The sequence below is a fragment of the Erythranthe guttata genome, chromosome 9 (assembly GCF_056151865.1).
Source record: "Erythranthe guttata isolate IM_541 chromosome 9, IM_541, whole genome shotgun sequence".
NCBI lineage: Eukaryota > Viridiplantae > Streptophyta > Magnoliopsida > Lamiales > Phrymaceae > Erythranthe > Erythranthe guttata.
In genome coordinates this window covers 13151670-13174107 of record NC_142541.1, presented here as the reverse complement: position 1 = coordinate 13174107, position 22438 = coordinate 13151670, and the positions used below count along the sequence as shown (strand labels likewise).

At 33.7% G+C, this 22438-nt stretch overlaps 5 protein-coding genes across 9 annotated transcripts; 2 read left to right on the top strand and 3 right to left on the bottom strand.

Annotated features, from left to right (window-relative positions):
* Window positions 1-174: 174 nt before the first annotated feature.
* LOC105961603 (Pectin lyase-like superfamily protein) lies at window positions 175-3729 on the bottom strand. Its single transcript, XM_088822934.1, has 5 exons — window positions 3278-3729; window positions 2745-2916; window positions 2433-2639; window positions 1465-1724; window positions 175-416 (listed from the first exon to the last, which is right to left on the bottom strand). Exons 1-5 carry the CDS (start codon window positions 3664-3666, stop codon window positions 251-253), a joined length of 1194 nt encoding a protein of 397 aa, XP_088679060.1. The 5' UTR covers window positions 3667-3729; the 3' UTR covers window positions 175-250.
* Window positions 3730-5765: 2036 nt separating this feature from the next.
* LOC105962931 (putative serine/threonine-protein kinase At1g54610) lies at window positions 5766-8881 on the top strand. The gene is made up of 7 exons (XM_012987277.2): window positions 5766-6261; window positions 6487-6771; window positions 7222-7539; window positions 7630-7857; window positions 8016-8116; window positions 8201-8318; window positions 8412-8881. The coding sequence occupies exons 1-7, from the start codon at window positions 5944-5946 to the stop codon at window positions 8730-8732; spliced, it is 1689 nt and encodes a 562-aa protein (XP_012842731.2). The 5' UTR covers window positions 5766-5943; the 3' UTR covers window positions 8733-8881.
* A 1090-nt stretch (window positions 8882-9971) lies between these two features.
* TPR2 (Tetratricopeptide repeat (TPR)-like superfamily protein) lies at window positions 9972-14122 on the top strand. 2 transcript variants are annotated; one of them, XM_012987278.2, is made up of 8 exons: window positions 9972-10167; window positions 11155-11367; window positions 11459-11650; window positions 11806-12006; window positions 12125-12205; window positions 13231-13351; window positions 13519-13608; window positions 13720-14122. In XM_012987278.2, the coding sequence occupies exons 1-8, from the start codon at window positions 10063-10065 to the stop codon at window positions 13797-13799; spliced, it is 1083 nt and encodes a 360-aa protein (XP_012842732.2). In that variant the 5' UTR covers window positions 9972-10062; the 3' UTR covers window positions 13800-14122. The 2 variants fall into 2 exon arrangements, with proteins under 2 accessions (XP_012842732.2, XP_088679054.1); XM_088822928.1 differs by having other exon boundaries at window positions 10010-10167; window positions 13519-14122.
* A 291-nt stretch (window positions 14123-14413) lies between these two features.
* On the bottom strand, window positions 14414-19018 carry LOC105962953 (pyruvate dehydrogenase E1 component subunit beta-1, mitochondrial). Of its 4 annotated transcripts, none has more exons than XM_088822929.1 (15): window positions 18705-19018; window positions 18413-18492; window positions 18240-18299; window positions 17759-17839; window positions 17631-17657; window positions 17482-17544; window positions 17306-17392; window positions 16407-16532; window positions 15828-15961; window positions 15677-15749; window positions 15530-15595; window positions 15316-15354; window positions 15095-15219; window positions 14873-14987; window positions 14414-14700 (listed from the first exon to the last, which is right to left on the bottom strand). In XM_088822929.1, exons 2-15 carry the CDS (start codon window positions 18461-18463, stop codon window positions 14632-14634), a joined length of 1116 nt encoding a protein of 371 aa, XP_088679055.1. In that variant the 5' UTR covers window positions 18464-18492; window positions 18705-19018; the 3' UTR covers window positions 14414-14631. The 4 variants fall into 4 exon arrangements, with proteins under 4 accessions (XP_088679055.1, XP_088679056.1, XP_088679057.1 ...); XM_088822930.1 differs by having other exon boundaries at window positions 18605-18764; XM_088822931.1 differs by having other exon boundaries at window positions 18609-18756.
* A 635-nt stretch (window positions 19019-19653) lies between these two features.
* On the bottom strand, window positions 19654-21172 carry LOC105962954 (uncharacterized). The gene is made up of 3 exons (XM_088822933.1): window positions 20447-21172; window positions 20269-20324; window positions 19654-19979 (listed from the first exon to the last, which is right to left on the bottom strand). Exons 1-3 carry the CDS (start codon window positions 21021-21023, stop codon window positions 19818-19820), a joined length of 795 nt encoding a protein of 264 aa, XP_088679059.1. The 5' UTR covers window positions 21024-21172; the 3' UTR covers window positions 19654-19817.
* Window positions 21173-22438: the final 1266 nt, after the last annotated feature.

Here is a 22438-nt window from a genome sequence, read left to right as displayed (position 1 = left end):
TATACTTATAATATAAATATAATGATGGATTTTAAATTATAGGTGAATACAAAAGAAAAAAGAATTTTGTTCGATTGCCGTCAATTATGATCCGAAAAAATAGAACATATCTTTTATTCCAATTTCAAAGAAAATGATTTACGATCTAAAAAAACTTTTAACGAGATTGTAATGTATAAAAAAAAGTTGGGTATTTGTATTTTTTGTATATGTATAGGTAAATATAATATTTGTACAATACATAAGAGAATTAAATTAGTTGGGAGGTGTAAGATTGCAACCATAAATCAGCATCAATGAAAGAAACATTAAGAAATAAAGATGCTTGTGTGTCGTTTAATCTCTGTGCATAAGGTACCCTAAGTGTCGTATTAGCTCCATCCCCTGTGCAATTGTACTCTCCATAAAATATTGTCCTGCAAAAATAAATCATATAAATTTTTAATTAAAAAAATTAGAATTAATCGCATTTAACCCTGTGTTATATCAAATTGCTAAAAAAACTCAAATATTATTAGCAAAACCCTCTAAATTATGTATTTTTAGGGGGTAATTTGCTAATAAAAGTAAATTATATGGAGTATTTTGCTAATATTTATAAGACGGGATATTTGTTTTTTGATAATTAGAGCAAATAATGCAAAAAAAAACTAAAAATTAACTTATTTCATAATAATAACTAGCATTTTTTCCCGTGCAATGCACGGATAGCATTTTAAAAATGAAAAAAGTGATTAAATACATTAACAATAACAATTATAATAAAAACTTAATTGTCATAATATCAAAATAAATCAAAGAAGAATTAGAGAATATATGAGATAATAATAACACTTGAGAAATATAGAGACGGTGGATTATTGATTAATATTGTGCTAGTCGAAATTCGGTGTAAAAATAATTAGAAAAAAAATGACCGAAAAATAGGATATATATATATATATATATGGGTAAATTACAAACACCCCCCTGAGGTATGGTTAAATTACAAAAACCCCCCCTCTCGTTTGGATAATTACATCTACCCCCTCAACTATGATTTTTTCTTACCTTTATGGTGCCAAATTCAACATAGTCATCTAGATTCCGTGAAATGTGCTCTAGTTTGTACTCTTTGTGTAAAAAATACAGTTTTCGATGCACCACAAACTGATATATACAAGCTAAAAATCACATATTATGGTTATCTTGCTTCATAATGTAGAGTTTGAATGAGATAAACGGGTACAAAAGTGATAATATTCCATATAATCTCGAATATTCCACTAAATTTGATGAGTTGAGGGGGGTGGTTGTAATTATCCAAACAAGAAGGGTGTTTTTGTAATTTGGTCATACCTCAGGGGGTGTTTGTAATTTACCCTATATATATATATATATATATATATATATATATATATATATATATATATATATATATATATAGAATAATAATAGTAGTAGTAATAGTAAATAAGTACTCACTGGTCTCTGGTAGGATCGTTGAAATCGTTCCATCCTTCGGATGCGATAATATCGGACATAGTGGTGTTTAAAAAGACGACGGTGGAGAAAGGCCTCCAAGCCCGGCCCAACCAAATCCTTCCGGTTCCACCTATGGTGCAGTTGACGAATGCGAACCCGCTATTCTCTTCCTTGGAGGCCCGCCCGTTTGCGGTTACCGCTCCGTTTATCACCCGGGCCCCCGGTGCCACCGGGGTGGCTATTGAGGTTATATGGCAATTCTGTATATAACATTTATTCAATAATATATATATATATATATATATATATATATATATATATATATATATATATATATATATATATATATATATATAAGAACAGTTTTGATTGCATTTTAATTGTATCTAGCAAAGTTGGTACCATCCCATGCAATGTGCATGAAAATAATGTTGTAAATTAAAATCCAATTAATAATTGTTAAATTGAATCAAAAAAATATTTTGCTAAATTTATAATTTCGTAAATTGTAAGAGTTTTATATTTGATTCAAAAATCAAAATAAGTATGTGAATATTGAAGAGTTTAGAATCGTAAAAAACGTGCATGTGGAGATCGCAATAAACTGTTCTAATCATGTCACATCGAAATTTGCTTAAGAATATTCAAATATGAAAAGCTGAAAACTCAAAACGAATCAAATCGTAAATCGTAAGATCAACTGACAGCTATGTATACATATAGCATTGATTTAATAAGCTAACAAAATTATGGCTTATTTCTATGCTACTTCCAATGAAGGTTATACTGGTGATTTTTTACTGTTGATTTACACACACCAATGTGGGTGTGTGTGTGTATCGGTGGTAAAGATGTACCCGGAGTATTTCACCTAGTGTAGTATAGTATAAACCTACAATTACGGTAGTAAATTGTTTTCGATTATCAAAACAAGGCAACATAATTAAACTATATGTATATATAATTACCTCATAAAACGATTTAGCATTGCCGAAAATAAAATCGATGGAGCCCTGGATATAGCAATCTTTGTAATAATGGCGACCCCTATCGTCGTGTAGCGTGTCCTGCGCTCCAAAGAATCCGCAGCCCCAGAAAGCAGCTTCGTCGCCCGCTATTCTAAGTGCTACCGCTTGCGCTCCAACCACACCCGGCCCTGGAATTGGCGCCACATTCTGATAAAATAAAATAAAATCTTATAATTATTTCTTTACTAGAATTTGTCGATTTTTCCGCATGTTTTTTTTTAATAAGAGATTTTAATTAAATAATGAAATTACCATAAAACTTATGTTTTTAGCAATAAAATTGGCGGCAAAAACTTGAACAGAGCCACTGTAGAAGGTTCCATGAGAGGAGTTGGCAGTGTCATTCCACACAATTGCAGTTGAAGTGTAGCCTTGCCCTTGAAATGTGATGTTAGGCTTTGTTTTTGGAATTATCACTTTCTCACTGTAAATATTTTCACATTTTAATAATCTCCATATTAATTATATACATAATTTAATAATACATATATATGTATAGGTTTATTGCATTTAGCACCCCTGAGTTTTCTCTAATTGCTTAAAAAAAACTCACCGCGTTATTTTTATAACGAAAAAAAAAACCCAAATGATTCAATTTTTTTAGCAAATGCTCACTAAAAAAAAATGCATTACAAGGGATTTTTTTTGATAATATTAGTAACACGTGGAGTTTTTTTAGTAACATATGGAGTTTCTTTAGCAATTCGATATAGCACAGGGTACTAATTAATGCAATAATCTCATATATATAGATGAGATGAGAATTAGGCAATATTGAAGCTTACAAATAAATTCCGTTATTGATCCAAATTACGGTCCTTTTCGGGCTCAAAAGACCAACGGCATCGACTGCTGACTGAACGGTGGTAAAATTACAACATCCATTAGAATCGACGCATAGAGTCAAAGTAGTGTTAGTGTCGGGAGGGGGGAAATTTGGCGGGAAAATATCGTCGCATATGGTCCTATTCGTAGTCTTCTCGTCCGTATGACGACGATGGTGGCCGCGGTGGCGATGAACGGTCGGGATGAAAAGGGCAATCGAGGAGAGCGTTGGAAGGGTAAAATGGTCAATTTGGGTGAGGAATAGTATGTTTTGATTGAAGAACTTTGTGGATGCCAAGGATGCAAGAATGGCAAATAAAATGGAAAGATGAATGATTTTAGGACTCATTATTATTATTTTTGTTTGTTTGTTTGTTTGTTTGTGATTGGAGGAAGTATGTATATGTAATGGGCAATAATATATATGATGTTATAAAAATAAAAATGTAAGTATTTTTGGATTGAGTAATGTAATAAAATGTAGCACTTGAAGTATAAGGATGAATGACATGCCTTGGAAGTTACATTGTCCCAAGGGACTCATTCTTAGGACAATGTCCAAACAACCTACCAATTTTTTTAAATGAATACCCCAAAAGTCATGTCCCTATGGTTGGTCTAGGAAGATATTTATTTATATATTAATAATAATGATAACAATAATACTTTTTTAATAGGTAAAAGAGAAGAAAATAAAGTAAAGCATCTTTATATTATACTACTCTAGCTAGGGTTTCTAAAGAAATTTGGTATTGTATTATTGATGATATAGGAGTTTGAAACTCGAACGGTATTTTCGAATTTTGTAGATTACGATCCCAATTTTGATCTTACTTCTTCTTTTAATTTTTGAATATTGTTATTCTATTTTGCGTTTCAAAAGTTCCGTTTTCTAACTTTTACCTTTTTTTAATCGAAATTGGAGTACTATAAGATTTCAATAATTTTAATTTTCAAAATAATTACTAAAATCCATTTTTCCCTGAAATTACACTTATAATATCAAATTTATATAAATGGAAATTTTGAATATATGAAGAAGTTCAATTTTGGAATGAGTGTTTTATTCCAAATCTGAAAAATTCAATGTTTTTTAGAACTAAATTAATTTATAACTTCCGAAAATTTGTTTTTTCTTTCAAAGTACTACTTTCTTCGATCTGATATGTTCAATTTCCGTCGTACCTAGGGGTATTTGTATCTTTTACGGAAAAGATTATATGAAACAAATAAATAAAAAAGATATATCTGGAATATTTCACTAGTATAGCTGGTGAAATACATGGGACAATTTTGCTACTATATAAACTTACACACAATGACAAATAGATGAAGGTAAAGTGTGTAATTAGTTATACTAAACTCCACAAAACAAGATAAATTATGATTAACATAATAATTACGGGACGACACGCCAAGTCATTGGGAATATAAAATATCAAACAAAGTCCTGTTATTTAGTTAATAATGTTTAATCTCCACAACTAAATGAGACATATATAGTAAAAATTTATCCGGTCAACTATTTATAATAATTATAAATAATTTCATTACGATTACAATGTTAATTTACACGCAAGTTCGAATTTAGAATTTTGTATCGATCACTTGTCAAAATTTGTTGGTGATGATTTATTGCAATTTTTCTTTTTTTTTTTTTTTTTTTTCCAAATAGAATTATTGCAATTTTGAAGATGTGTAAAATCAGAGCTTTTTGATATTGATAATATTATAGTGCTGCGGATTTCGACACAATCGCATTTTCTGAAAGAATCACTGAAAAATGGCAAATTACGACCAATCTTCTAAAATAAGGCTAAATTACAAAAACTCCTCAAATTTGGATAATTATAACAGCCTATCAACTATGTATTGTCTTTCACGTGAATCTCAGTGTCAAATTTAACTACCAAATTATGCGTTTTCGTAAGAAAATACAGAATTGAGGAGGATGACTTGTAATTGCTCAAACAAAAAAGATTTTTTTTTCGTAATTTGACTTTACCTCGATAGTAGCCCTAATTTGCCGTTCGAAAAATGGTTTCTTGGCTTGACACGTACGTACGCCGGTTATTCCCACTAGCAAAATCTCACTATAATGAAAGTGATTTTACCTTTTCTTTCCCACTTTCAAACAAAGTTTCATTAGATATTTACAGTATACGTATATTTACACACACACACACACACACTATAGTCTATAGTTATACTATTAATTATAGTAGTCAATGGCCAGAGTCAACTTTACCTGAATCAACGAATAAATTGTTTACACATTAAATGCAGAATCACACACTACTAATAATTAGCTGCATTACAAACTTCTCTCTCTCTCTCTCTCTAAATTAATCGATTAATTAATTCTTTATTTTCTTTTTCTTTTTCTTTTTTTAATTTCTTTTTAATTTTAACAAAGAGTTGGTTGCATTATATATATATATAATATATATAAGTATTTTTGGTGATCCATTTGAATCAGTTAAGGCACACACCCTCCCCTCTGAGGCAGCAATAAATGCAGATTTGCTCTCTCCCACCTAGCTATTCAATTTCACTGAATTTTGTGTCTCTGATGAAAAAATGGTGAGCTTTTAGTCGAGATTAGTGAGCTGAGGAACTGTTGATTATGGGGTGTGTTCTCGGAAAACGAGCCTCGGCACGGCGGAAGCCGAAAAATGATGAGCGGCGGCGGCGGCGGGATTCGGAATCCTCTGCCGCCGTGACGGTACAGAGCGACGCCGTGGAAGGAGACAAGGAGGTGAAGATCGACGTTCCCGAGGCGTCTGGCGGACGCCGGAGTGTTCAGGCGGATTCGTCGGAGTTTCGCCTGGTAACAGGCGCGGCGACGGCGGATAGGTGGCCGCCGTGGCTGGTTGAAGTCGCCGGCGACGAGATCAAGGACTGGAAACCCCGGCGGTCGAATACCTTCGAGAAAATTGACAAGGTAAAAATTCAATTCCTCCCCCGTCAACTCACGATTGTACAATTTTTATTTTCGGCACTAATTTCTGGGTAGGTAAAGGTACCTTTCTTCAGCGCTAAAGTACAACACATGGAAGCGTGAATTTCATGACCTATTCAATAATCAATCTTATCAATCTCATCAAACATTCCCAAAACGACGAGGCCTGATTGATTGATTAATCAATTGTGTTGGTTGTGTGTGCAGATTGGGCAAGGAACGTACAGCCATGTGTATAAAGCGCGTGACTTAATCACAGGGAATATAGTGGCACTGAAGAAAGTTAGGATTGATAACTTCGAACCGGAGTGTGTGAAATTCATGGCAAGAGAAATACTCATACTTAGACGGCTAAATCACCCGAATGTAATTAAGCTCGAAGGTTTAGTTATTTCGAGAATGTCGAATAGCCTTTACCTTGTTTTCGAGTATATGGAGCACGATCTCGCTGGCCTTTCTGCTCTCCGAAGTGTCAACTTCACCGAGCCGCAGGTAATTACGTTTTTATCTATATCTATATGTTGGCTTTAATCTCTATGTTTTCGGGTTATATATTGAGAAACAATATTGTGAATTTGTATTTCATGAGAGCTTTGACTCTTATTGAGGATATTCGATCTTCTGCTTGTTGTGTGACGGAGGTTGAATTTACGTTTTTTGTTAATGTTTTTTTCTGAATTAGAAAGATGTCAAGTTATGTGCAATTTTTAATGTATTTATTCGCAAAATTTAGTTACTACAATGATGTTTTGCAGAATTTATTGCTTTTGATTGTTGACAATGTTCATTGGATTTAATAAAACGAAATCGAAATCCTTTCCCATTTTAACATGCAACTGGCTGTTGATGAACTTTCCTATTTGAAAGGTTTGAATTGTTAAGCCAAATAACATTACAAATATGAGAAAATGATGAAATAATTGCCAATGTTTCGTTGTTCAGGTCAAATGCTATATGAAACAATTACTCTCTGGTTTGGAGCACTGCCACAGCAATGGTGTTCTGCATCGCGATATTAAGTGCTCAAATTTGCTAGTTGACAATAAAGGAATCTTAAAAATAGCCGATTTTGGGCTAGCCTCGTTTTTCGATAATGAAAAAAAGAAGCAAATGACAAGCCGTGTGGTCACCCTCTGGTATCGTCCACCCGAACTCTTGTTGGGGTCCACTTACTACGGAGTTGCTGTTGACTTATGGAGTGCTGGCTGTATTCTTGCAGAGTTGCTCTCTGGGAAGCCAATATTACGCGGACGAACAGAGGTAGTGTTATCATAATATTTTAATTTTTAATTTTTTTTAAATGTATTTTTCAAATACTCGAGTTTATGATTTAAATTTTTTCCTGTGTAGGTTGAGCAATTGCACAAGATATTTAAATTGTGCGGTTCTCCAAGTGAGGAATACTGGAAGAAATCCAAGTTGCCAAATGCGACACTTTATAAACCTCAGCAGCCTTACAAACGTTGCATAACAGAGACGTATAAGAACTTTCCTCCATCTTCTCTTAGTTTGGTGGAAACTCTTCTGGCAATTGATCCTGATTCACGAGGCACCGCCACATCAGCGTTGAATACTGACGTAAGTAAATCTTTTGGTGTTAAATATTCACATTTTATATTGATGAATCACAATGAGAGGAATAACATTCGATAATTATTGAAATCTTGCAAATTAGTATTAGAAGTGTCGACTTTGATTCCTAATGCTTAACAGTAAGTAGTTTCTTGTACCACCAGTTTTTCACGACCGAGCCATCTGCTTGTGAGCCATCCAGTTTACCCAAATTTCCTCCAAGCAAGGAATTGGATATTAAATTACGAGATGAAGAAGCAAGAAGGTTATACTTTCTTCGTTTAAATAGTAACTATTTTACCATTACATAATTAATGTCCTAACATTTTTTTTTTAATTTTGAATGAAGGCAAAGAGGTGGAAAAAATCACAGCACAGATGGCAATAGAAGAGCGAGAGTACGTGATAAGGTCGTCCGTGCATTTCCAGCTCCTGAAGCAAACGCAGAACTCCAAATAAACTTAAACGTACGTTAGCAATTTCATTGTTTCATTTTACAATTTCTCCCTAAAACCACTCCATATATCTAGTTTCTGAATTCCGAAATATATCTTGTGCAGAGGCTGAGAATGATGCCAGGTGGTGGTGCTAAAGCCAAGACCAAGAGTGAAAAATTCCCACCGCCACATCAAGACGGAGCAGTTGGCCACCTTCCGGAAGAATCTCTAAACGGGCCTTTCTCGTTTGGTGCTATCGACACTTCATTTAAATCATCATCGATTTTCGATAGGAAGTCATCAAGATCTCTGAGAAACGGCACTAATTCAAGGGGGAAAAACAATAAAGAAGAACCTAGTAGGGCTCCTTCTCGGAGATTAATCAACTCCTTTTATCCGACATCAATTAATTGGTCGAGGGATTTCAGGTTCAGCCGCAAATAAGCCGTTTTTTTAGATGATTTTTGGAAAATTTTGAAAACTATTAGGTGTAGTTATCAACTGTATCATTCTATGTACTCTTTGTTTCATTGTGGATATTATAATCACATATTTGGTTTTGTGTATATGAAAACAAAGTTAATTCTGGAAAATGCTGTGATGTGGATTAAAGTTAATTGGACTACTCCAAAGCATAAAAAACCAAAAAGTTATTGTACAACCCAATTTTCTTGATTATCTTTTTCTTGACATGCACTGTTCGTTACTTTTCTCTTGAAGACAAATAAATCTCGACAACTAAGTACCTCTTGCATAAGTCTAGGACCTCTCTTCATCGTTTGATATGAACTCATGGTCCTTTAAATCCACATGGAAGAAGAAGAAGAAGAAGAAGAAGAAGAGAGAAGCCGGTTTAAGAAATTTTGAAGAAAATAATGATTTGTGTTGTTTGGATAATAGAATAATTAATTAAAAGTTGGGGGTTACACATAAAGTTAAAATGGAAAAGAAAAGGGAAATACAAAATCAGTTAACGAAGAGCACTATGCGATGTGGAGCTAATTGTAAATGAAACTTAAAAATAAGAGTGAATTATTCAAAGTAAACTAGTGTAGATTGTCTCGTACAGATGAAGGAGTTTGCATCGATTTGCCCCTTGCACTTGAAAATTTATCTCAATGTGGCCCTAGTTGTTAGTTGTGATTAGCGGATGAAGGAGTTTGCATCGATTTGCCCATGCACTTGAAAATTTGTCTCAATGTGGCTCTGGTTGTTAGTTGTCACTTGTCCGGCATATGACCTCAACACTGTTTGATCTAAGCTCTGAAATTAAAAAAACGACACCTCCCCCAGTTTAAATACTTATTAAAAAACCAAAAAAAAAAATTCAAAAACGAGAAAATTACATAGTCCACGATGCCAGCCACAATTTATTTTTTTAATTTTTTCAATAATTATTTAAACTGGGAGGGATGGTTTTTTTGTAATTTTCAGACTTAGCTCAAATGGTGTTAAGGTCAAAGGTTTGGAAACTAACAGCGAGAGCCACATTGAGACAATTTTTAAAGTACATGGGGCAAATCGATGCAGTTGAGAGTAGAAGGGGGTAAAGTGATATCTAACCAAAATACATGGGAGGAAAGTTGAATATACCCTTTTTTATATCCCATATTTACAAAGTGCGAAGCATAGTGGACGGAATTTCTGCGGCCCATTTAAAATATGGAAAGCCCAAAAACTGCTGATGGACGATTTTAGTTCAAAATAAATAATAACTGCTTTCTCATACAGTAATTGACTGAATTTTTTCTTGAATTTTCTTCTCCGAAAAGCGATGGCTCTGTTAATGGAACCTGGTTCGGAACCCCAAACCGAGGAAGAGATTTTTGACCTACAGGCTATCTCTGCTCTCAAAGAATCTTCTGCTCTTGAATTCAAGGTCCTCCCTTTAATTTTTATGTTTCTTTTTTATTTTATTTTGTTTTGATTTTATTTATTGGCTATATAAGCAGCTTTCTTGCTCCAGGTATTGCATATTAATTAATGGACATTTTAACTATATTTCACTGGTTATTAAATTTACAAGCTTAGGCTAGAGCAATGTGTGTGGGAGTTTGATTACGAAGGTTTTAGCAAAATATTTATAGGGATTAATTTATACCCTAGGAATATATATACAAGGGGTGGAGAGTGTTGAATCATTTGATTTTTTATATTGGGTAAATTACGGCCACCCCCTGAGGTGAGGTCAAATTGCGAAAACCTCCTCCTGTTTGGGTAATTACAACCACCCTCTCAATTATGAAAGCTTCCTTATATGTCCACACTTACGGTGTTAAATTCAACAGAATCTTTTATATTCCGTGGAATGTTCTCTACTTTGCAAAAATGCAGTTTCAAATGCACCACAATCTAATATTTACAAGCCAAGAGACATATCTTATGATCATCTTGTTTCAAAATGTGGAGCTCGAATGAGACAAAACGAGTACTAACTGGAGAATATTCCACATAATCTAGAAGATTCCACTAAATTTGACACTGTAAAGGTGGACGTATATAAAGATTCATTGTTGATGGTTGGTTGTAATTACTCAAACAAGAGAGGTTTTTTTGTAATTTGATCTTACCCCAGGGGCTGGCCGTAATTTACCCTATTTATATTTCCAATACGGAGAGTTTTTATCTGTTAGCCTTATTTAGAATGGTCTTTCATTTTCTTGATTTTAACTGCAGTAGAAACCTTCTTCGCCACTGAGTGATTTTTTTTTTTTATCTCGTGTCGGATTGTTGAACCTTGAATATAAATAATATCATCGCTTAATTTTACGGTAATGTAAAAATCAGACACATGGTGAAAATGATATCATAAAACTATGATAATAGCCTTATTTTGGTTGATCGTTTCTTTGTTTTTCTTTTTTAGGAAAAGGGAAACGAGTACGTAAAAAAGGGGAAGAAACACTATTCAGAAGCTATCGATTGCTACACTAAGGCCATTAATCAAAATGCGTTAAGTGATTCAGAGCATTCTATTCTCTATTCGAACAGGGCTCATGTCAATCTTCTCTTGGGGAATCACAGACGAGCTTTACAAGATGCCGAAAAGGCCATCGAACTTTGTCAAACAAATGTTAAGGTTGTGTTTTCTTGTCCATTTTCTTCAATAAAAAATATATTTTTTTTTTTATTTTATTTACTCGGTTACTAACATCCTTATTTCGGTTTAGGCTCATTACAGAGCAGTCAAAGCATCAATGTCGCTCAATCTGTTGGACGAAGCAAAATCGTATTGCGAAAAAGCCCTTCGTCAGTTTCCAGATAACGAAGAACTCAAGAATCTTGCGGAGAAAATAGATTTTAAAAAATCAGAAATCGAACGGCGTGAACTTGAAGTTTCCCAAGCTGTAGCAGCAGCTAAGGTTTGTATACACACACACACACACACACACACACACATATATATATATATATATATATATATATATATATATATATATATATATATATATATATATATATATATATATATATATATATATACATACATATATATTTGATGTCGAAATTCTTACAGGGTCTTTTATCTGCCTTGGAGGATAGACGAATAAAACTTGGGAAAGCGATGTATCAAGAACTCACGGGCGTTAAAAAACCAACGCTGGACAAAAGCAAGATTCTTCATTGGCCGGTTATTATTCTCTATGCGGAGGTTATGTCGAGTGACATCATCGAGGATTTCTGCGAGACTGATATGTTCTCGAGCCATCTCGACATTATATCCTTTGCAACAAATTTTTCGTATTTTTTTAATTAGTATTTAATTTATGATCATTATGGTTGGTGGGTGAATCTTGTTCTTGCAATAATTTTTTTTGTGATCCTTAGCTTCTAACATGTTCTCAGAGAGTAGTCCTCCGTTGCCTTGGGATACGGAAAATGCGTACACTCGTGATGCTATTGAGTTGTACTATGAGGTAAGGCGATCACGACTATCTGTATGTAAATGTTATCTTTTTATTAATAAATAAATAAAGGGTGAGTCGTGGATTACGAGTAGTGGTTTGTACAATTGTGGATTGCTTTAAAACTGTTTGGAAAATATTTAACCCTTAACTATTACCGAACCTTCCCATTTTTAGGGCTAGGGGTGGGAATTGGAACGGAATTTCCAAATTTGGCCGGTTGCAACCCGGGTATTTCTAATTTTGGAACTATATTTTTCGTTTCGATTTTTCCAACTTTTTTTGCAACAAAATTGATATATATTAGATTTCGATTTCCGATGCGATTTTCAAAAATTTCAAAACAAAAAAATCCGAAAATTAACTTATAATATGAATACTATTATATATTTTATATTATATGTTATTGAAAAATAGAAATTCTGAATTCCGCAGATTCTGATCCAAAAATTTCCGATTTGGAACAAAGTTTTTTCATCCCAATTTCCGAAATTCCTATTTCCGATTTTCCGACTTCTCTTCTGGCAAAAAATGCAATTTTTCTTTAAGCCCTAATTCCGATCCGATCCGTCCTACTTCCACCCCTCGCTAGGGATATATGATAATTCGACACTAGAAAAAAAGGGTTTCTTGTTCACTACATTTGTGTGCGCTCTTCCTTTCTCGAGTATAATATAATAGATATATTTTAATGGATTGTACGATTATGTCAGTTGGGGTCAACTCTTCTGGTGTGCAAAAGGGTATTCTTTATCTTGCCTGTATATTTGTATTCAATGATCTGTCGCGACGTAATACATGCTTGTGTATAATTGCGACTCTTGTTTTAGATTCCACTAGAAACAACAGTTTCGTCATGTTTCCCAGTATGTTTTAAGGTTTCTTAGCATCAAATTGTTTTTGTTTAGCCGCGCCTCCATCGTAAACTTTTTACTTTATTACTCTTTCGTGTTGGTTAAATTTCTTAACATCCTAAGTAAGTATTTCTTGCAATTTTTTATTTCATTATTTTGCCTCGACAATCTTTGGTTGAACAGGCTAACTCTGGAGTTTGTCTGTCGAAGAAAGAAGTTGTTAGTTATCTCTTACAAGGGACAGTTGCTTCGAAATACGAAGACGAAGAAGCTGATTCTACTCCTCGTACGTCTCTTTCAAGTGGTATGTTTTCACATTCTCGTGATCCTATGAATTGATGACACCTGGCATATTTAACCTAAAAAAGAATTATTTTTTATAACTTTTTATCTTCTGCCGTAAACACAATTGTCGCATAACGAACTTAATTATTTTTTAGAACTTTTTATCATTGTTTTTTTTTTCTTCAGGAAATGGCCCGAAATGGGTCAGAGTAAACGAGAGGAAAACGCTTCACGACATTCTGAAAAATCCCGATATTGTCGTACCTGGAATTCCTGGTTCGTCCTTTTGTAACTACAAGATTTTGTGTTACTTCAAACTATGCAATTCAAGAGAATACCGACTTTTTCATTGCTTTAATTTTCCACAACGCTTTGTGTTCATTGCAGTGTTCTTCGTTGTTTCGAAAAAATCGAGCTTCTACAAAGAATTTAAGTCGGAAAATTGGTTTACGCCAAAGATTGCATGATTTTTGAACAAATAGAGAATCACATTATTTGGTTAATCAACATCAGCCACACCCGAATTTCTTGCGAGATTAGAAGCAATTCGAGCATCTTTCGTACTTGGAAACATTCTTGAAGCTAATGAGGCCTTTTTCGAATTTTGCGGTTAGGGCAAAGTGGACTAGATATTATATTTTGTTGATGAATTAACATTTAGTTTGTTGGAATGAATTTTGTACCAAGTTAATTGATCATGAAATCAATCTTTACTTATGGATTTTATAATTCTGTGATGGAAGAATGAAAAGACGATGGAGATCTATGTATAATAGGTTAAATTTTGGGATGGTCGATTTCGCATTTCTTTATAGTGTACATGGGTATTAATTGTCGACAAACACGTATCATCAAAATCCATAGAGACGTAAATAGTACGCATATATAGCGCGTATTAGTGGAATGAAATATAAAACGTACCATATCCATTGTTACGTTTGATTATAGACGACATCCAATTAGGAACCTCGTCTGAGTTGAATGGTAAATCTTTCGTTATTCCGCTTTTCATAACAATCAGTTTATTTGAAGTTACTTTTGTTTTGAAGTTACCTTTGTCAGAAAAAATAAACAGATGGAATTGCAAAGTAGAGTTCCGCAAGTAGCAGATCGAAACATTCTCCAAAAAAAGACAACTAGATCATTATTTTTTTTCCGGGCCGAGTGCATTTAGTAGTCAACTCAGGATCAACAGAACTTTTATTCTAACAAACGGGCGTGAAGAAGTAGACACCATACACGGGTGTTTAAAGAATATAATTTTCTCAGACAGGAATATACGGAGAGTTGTGCGTAAATCTAAGCAGTTGCAGCCAATGGAACCGATCTGTAACATGCTCTCTTCGCTGCACGGACGATGTCTTCAACCTGAACACAAATCCCCAATCAGATAGTCGATGTGAAAACTTTTCAAATTATACGAATATCGAAATAATATATATATATATATATATATATATATATATATATATATATATATATATACTTGCACAAATTTATTGAAGGACAAAAACGGAAAAAAAATTACACACAAACATACCTGTGGGACAGCCAACCTCTCGAGATTTGCAGCATAGGGCATAGGTACATCTGCACCAGAAATCCTTTCAACCGCTGCATCAAGATACTCAAAGCTTTCTTCAAGAACAGATGCACTGCAGGGACCAAAACATAATTAATTAGAAAGTTTTAATGATGAGAGAGAGAGAGAATGATGAGTGAGAGAGAGAGAGATAGAGAGATATGCAGTTAAGAGGATGACCAAATCTCGGCGCCAACACCGTGTTGAGGGAATCCTTCCTCCACAGTCACAAGTCTATTGGTTTTTCTAACAGAAGCATTTATTGTGGCCCTATCAAGAGGGCGGATTGACCGAAGATTTATCACCTGCATAAACAAAAAGATCCCCGCTAAAACTTTTAGATTCTAAGCCTTCGTTCTCTGTCTGAAAACGTAAAATATTAACTGAATGGTTTCGGTTACCTCGGCGCTGATTCCATCTTTGGCGAGAATGTCAGCAGCCTGTATATATTAGGTTAACAGATGAAACATTAGAAATTTCTGTACACAAACTCCGGTAGGATTTCTAGACATTTGATTTTCAGAGGTATTATACAACTAAAGTCCAGTAAAGAGAAAACCCGGGTATATAAACATAAAAAATAATTCTCAAATCATCCTAAATTGAACTACAGACCTGAAGAGCATAGCCGACCATCTTTGAAAAAGCAGTGATTGTCACATCCTTTCCTTCACGTTCTATCTGCCAATAGAATTGACGAATTCAAAATCAATAACCATTACGATACACAGAGTACAGTATTTTCTACAGGATACGGTATACCTTAGCTTTCCCAATAGGAAGACAGAAACTGGAATCGAGAACTTCGGCTGAAACTGGAAATGATTCACCATATCTGCACAAAAAAAATAAACCGTTAACAAAAAATAAAAGATGAATTTCGGATCATAACTATGAAGGTGATACTACTTACAGCAACTCGTTTTCGAGGAAGACAACAGGATCTGGATCCCTTATTGCGGCTTTAAGCAGACCACGAGCATCTTCCGAAGAATATGGAGCCAGTACCTTTAAACCTGGACATGCACCAAACCATGCAGCATAGCACTGCAAATAATACAAAGTCAATTCCTCCTCCACAAGCAGGAAATGTTACAAAAAGTATTCATCGATTAATTCTTTACTTCATATATGATCTACATTTTTCCGTCGACAGTTCATAGCAGAAGTTACATAGAAATACAAATTTCCCCACCACAATGGTCTTTCTCGCATAAACTCCCCTCCTATAATGAAGACAAAAAACCACTTACCTGCTCTAAAAATTTACCAGTCAACCTGACCACATTATGTTGCATGACAGCAATTTATTGGCTGGCCCACATTCTACCAACAAAGATAGTTCGTTTAATTTCTTTTATTTCAGTTACTGATGTGGATACTTCTTTTAATTTCTTCATTGCAATTTGATAGTGAACTTATTATAAATCAACAAGACGAGTTTTAGAAGCACAGTTTCAGATTCCTTATGAGAATATGTAAACATCCATACCTGAGAATGTTGAGCACCAACACCAGCAGCAGCACCATTTGGGCCTCTGAAAACAATGGGCACTGATATCTGACCAGCAGACATGTAATTTGATTTTGCAGCAGAATTTATGATGTGATCAATGGCCTGCAGCAACATAGTTAATTACCTCCACCACGTTACATTAATTGAATTCGTTGTACTAAAGTATGCTTGAGAATAGTTCTTGTTATTTTGTTGGAGATTTCAAGTTAAGGTGTTGCTAAAATGTAAAAGGCACGCACACACCTTGCCCCAATTCCTCCTCCCGATCAATTAGAACACAACACTATAAATAAATTTATTAAGCCTTCTTACTTTATAACAATGGAGGTAACAAAGTAAACCACAAGCGAGATCGAATATTGATCTACGCAAATTTAATGATGTTGATAAATTGGACAAGAAAGTTGATCATATCGTAACTCATGTTCCACTTCCGTAGTACAACTATAACAGCTAGACTCCCTCCGTTTATATTTCAGCTCGACAACATAGTTGTCAAATGTTACTCAAACAGGTCAAAATTATTTCTCAGTATGACAGACTCACAATAGTTCAGACAAGTTAAACATTTGAAGTAATTTTTCCCACAGCAGTCCAATTTGATGTATGCAAGTTGACATTATTCATCATAAAGAAACAACATAACATCAAACTAAACACAACTCGGAATTTATTTCATTTCCGGTTTCCTCATCGTTAACCATTTCGATACAAAATACACAGACGAAGAAACTACGCAGGTTTCCAATGGCAACAAGGACCTGCAACTTCAACGCTAGAATTTATATAATTGATGCAGATGCAATATGAAAGGAAATTTCTCAATGCACAAACTCTACGATGCCAGAATATTGTGTAACGGTAAGAATTTTAACCTGCATTGAGAAGTTAAAAGTCATGAACTCAATTACAGGCCTTAGACCGTGATACGCTGCACCAACTCCAATTCCAGCAAACCCGGCCTATGGAAATGGAAGTCACACTGTTAAAAAAGTATAATTTCAACTAAATTCAATTCAAATAATTAATGCAAACACGAGAAAACGCCAACCTCGGTGATGGGCGTGTCAACGACCCTCTGAGGACCATACTTATCCAAAAGCCCTTTCGTGATCTAGTACAAATATATAGAAAATCAGAAACTAGTACCCATTACGAAATGATTTCAATTAAAATAATTCATAATTGACTAACACTCACCTTATACGCACCCTGATACTCACCAACCTGTAGAACAGTAATTTAGTCAACAAAGTATATCATACACTCATAAAGAACCGATCACCAAAATAGAAAATCTTCTAATAGGATTACAACTCTCGTAATACCTCTTCACCCATTATAAACACTGTGGGGTCAGCAGACATCTCTTCATCAAGTGCTGAATTTAAAGCATCACGTACAGTCATCTGCAAGAAACGGCGACAACGTCATTTAACAAGTGTGCATATCGGATTTCTCAAAAGCCGAAACAACTATAAGCGAGTATTCTTGAGTTAACATAGAAACACTTAAACTATAGTGCATCCCTGAACTCAAAAGCCGACTTTTGTGAATTATGCTCGATCTTTTGAAAACCCCTCATAAAAGGGGAATTCTGTAGTATGTCTAAACATTTCAGAAACATAAAATTTCAAGTAATTTCTAGTAGTATCAATGGTTTTGTCAAACGCACAATTCTCGAATATATGAAGATAATTAGTGTGTCTAAACATTTCAGAAACATAATATTTCAAGTCATTTCTAGTAGTATCGATGTTTTTGTCAAACGCACAATTTCCGAATATACGAAGATAGTTAATCTATTACCTGCTTCGCTGAGGAAGAAAAAGCCCGGGACGCAATAACTCGAATTCCTTGCTCCAAACCCTTTTCAAACGAATAATCATATAACAGAATTGCTTACACATTCAAATTATGATAAGTGAACAATCAAATCAATGAACTGACAAAAAAGGGGGAAAAATAAAAATTGAAGGTACCGAAGCAGGAACGCCTCTGCAGGCAGCTTTTCCCCTTAAAATCCCCAACATATCTTCTTCTTCTCTTTAATTACAAACCCCTGATCAATACCACACAATACGACACCGGATCGCGCACAAATCAAATCCAAATTCAATATCATATCTTAAAATATAAAATCGAATACTAAATTACCGGCAAAAAGTACATACCTACCTACCAAGATGTAATGCTTCAATCGCAACAAATTAGTTTAAATAACAGTAGAAATATATATAATCCGCCGAGACGTTAGAGAGAGAGAGAGAGAACCTGGTTGATTTGCTAGGATCGTTGAAGGTGGGATTTTGGATGGAGATTGTTGGAGAAAGCAGCACTTTTTGTGATGGAGACTCAGAATTAACAGCAAGAGTACAACAACGTGTTGCGGTTGGTACAACTCTTGTAAATGTATTTTTTCTCTACGGTGAAGTGTTTTTGACGATGCTTTAGTTACTTGTACATTGCGGACGAAATGCCCTATTGTTTTGGAACTTATCAAGTAGTTGAGGGAAATTGCACCGAATGAACTGTAGACGATATGATTATTAAAGTTTGGGTTCGTTAGTGGTACCTTCATAACGATTAAAAAGAAAATAGTGGTACCTTCATGGACCCCTTTATATTATTAATTAGTTATTTGGCATTAATATTACTGTTAATACATTAATATTATTAATAAAATAATATAATGTGTAATCCATGAATATTACTATTAACATGATAATATTATTGTGTTAGATAGCAGTAAGATTACTATGTTAGACAATAATATTACTGTGTGACTCTTAAAAAATAAAATAATAATTATATTTTAATATTTCTCTGATCAATGTGTTCAATTTTATTATGTTTACAGTAAAATTATTGTGTTTTTCGTATCTTTTAATTGTTTTTTCCTATTCGTTTTCCTATTTTCCTAAGAAGGATCGAAAAGTTCTTTTTATAGTGTTTTAAGTGGGAAATGAGATAAAATTTTGGATCATAAATCTTTGGAGAAATTGGAACTCGAACAAAATTTGAAATTAAAAATTTTTGGATCAGAATTTTCGGAATTTTTGGACATCAATTCCAATTTCTACACATAAAAACACCTTGTGTAAACCAAGCACGACGATATGACAATACCGATACTCGATTGACCAAAGTTTATCTTGATATAAAATTAATATGCTCCGACTATTTTCCAACAAGTCGAGAGAGAGAAAGAAAAAAACACGTGTTAATTAAAAAGCCTGATTTTCCCACATATATTATATTATATGTACATGAATATAAGACTAACTAATTTAATAATAGTTATATATATTTACAATTTTGAGAAGAAAAAAAAGATAGCCTTATATGTTAATTCCTTCTATCATCACTTATAAGATGCATGGATGATCAAGAAAGTTGAGGTGTTTGCTTTTTGTGATGAGAACAAGTGTAGCAAGATTTCACGTTCAATAGATTTTTAGGCAAAACCTTTCTAAAGCTCCTCTTTTTTCTAGCTCCCTTCTCTTTCTTCTCGGAAGATGATGATGACAACGACGACGACGATGATTCCTACGACGTAATATAATATAATTAATTACCATTTGATGCATGTCGTTAGATTAAAAAAAAAATTATAATTTATATAATTTTTTAATTTTAATATTATTTCATCCTTATATATTAAATCATGTTACAAATTAAAAAAAATTATATATAAGAAAAAATCAATAATTTATCATAATAATTACTAATAATAGGTGACAAAACACACACACACACACACACACACACACAAAGATCTTCAAAGATCAAGAAAGGGTTTTTTCGCTTTAATTTGTTGAATAATCACGAATTTTACCTTGGATGGAACGCTATCGTCACTCGAAATTGCATCTTTGAAGGCATCTATCTTACCTGCAACATATTCATAATAATATCCATTCTAATCAATAAGTAACAATCACAAATTTCAATATATATACTTAAAAACTAATTAACAAATTAATTAATTATATTCATCGACGAGATGTTCTTACCAATATCACGATCCACAAAATATACTCGAAAACTCGGCGAGCCTGGGAATCCAATATTTCTCTCATCACCTTCATCCTCGTCATCATTATCATCATCATCATCTTCTTCTTCCCCATCATTTATATCCTCGTTGGCACTTAGAAAATCATCATCCTCAATAATCTTATCTTCCGTTTTTTCTTTCATGTCGTTTTTACCCTTCCCCTTTACGATTTCTTCCTCATGATCAACCACATTAATTATATGCTTCTTCATCTCAATATCCTTTTCATAAATATTAATAGCCTCTCGATTTTTTTGGTCGGGTTTTTTGATGCTATCTTCGAGAGAATTATAGATGGACATACGTTTGGGGGTATTATTAGTATTAATAGAAGAATGACGCGAAGCATCATCGATATGAAAAAGAAGTTGTTTCTTGGAGGGGGTGGAAGCGGCCCCCTTGAGGGGGCGGCCGCCCCCGTGCCTGCGGGCCGCCTTGAAATCGTCGAGGCGTTGGAGGAAGAGGGGCCGCAGCAGCCTGGCCGGCAAGGTGGCGGCGCCGTTGCCATCTAACCTTGAGACATTGCACCCCATTAATTAAATTAATATTTATTATTAATTAGGTATGGTGATTATGTGAAGGATGATGGCACATGCATGCATGGCCAAGGGGAAAGAGAGAGAGAGAGAAGAATGTGGGGGGCAAAAAAGGGAGTAACAAGTAAAAAAGAAATTTTCGAATTAATTAATGTGTAAATGGAGGGGATGTTATTGTACAATACCGGTTTTTAAGGGGTCAAAGTTTGATATGTTGAAATGTAGTTTGAGGCCTGGTTTCATTGTACAAGTTTATAATATAATTCTATCGAAATTATATGCACTGTCAAACACTTAAATATTATCCAATTGTTTTTATTTATTTATTTATTTATTTATTATTTTGGATCATCCAAGTTTGTTTTAAGGGTAAATAGCACTTAATCCCCTTGTGGTTTGGACATTTTGCACATGACCCCCTTATGGTATGAAATTAGGCACGTAACCCCCTTGTGGTTTTGACATTTTGCACATGACCCCCTTATGGTATGAAATTAGGCACATAACCCCCTTGTGGTTTTGAAATTTTGCACATGCCCCCTTATGGTATGAAATTAGCACATAACCCCTGAATAGAAAACTGGAAAAGACTAAATTACCCCTATCAAGTCAAAAATTCTTGTTTTAATTTAAAAATAATTATTTTATAAAATGAAAAGGTTAATGTATTTTTTTATAAAATGAGAAATATAATATATTATTGTGTTTTTTTAATAAAAGGTATATAATACTAGTTATTTTACGATTGACAATTTATTCGATTTTAAAAATCAATTTGAAAATCTTTAACATTATCATTAATTATGATTATTATATTACTATTCTATATAATATATTATATTATAGTTGTTATCGAACTTTAATTTTTTTAAGAAACAAAGTTTTCATTTTTTTTTATTCTTTTGGGAAAATATAAAAAAAATTCTCTAAAGTTGAAATAAAAATTAAATTAAAAAAATATATGTGTTGTAAAATAGAAAAAAAACCCAATAATATATTATATTTCTCATTTTACAAAAAAGTACATTAAGCTTTTCATTTTATAGAATAATTATTTTAAATTAAAACAAGGACTTTTGACTTGATAGGGGTAATTTAGTCTTTTCCAGTTTTCTATTCAAGGGGTTATGTGCTAATTTCATACCATAAGGGGGTCATGTGCAAAATGTGAAAACCACAAGGGGGTTATGTGCCTAATTTCATACCATAAGGGGGTCATGTGCAAAATATCAAAACCACAAGAGGGTTATGTGCTTAATTTCATACCATAAGGGGGTCATGTGCAAAATGTCTAAACCACGAGGGGGTTAAGTGCTATTTACCCTTGTTTTAATCTGCACCCAAATAATCAAATATAAACTTTAATTGTGCATGGAGTTTGATTATTTAAAATAATTTTGCACCCCTGTACT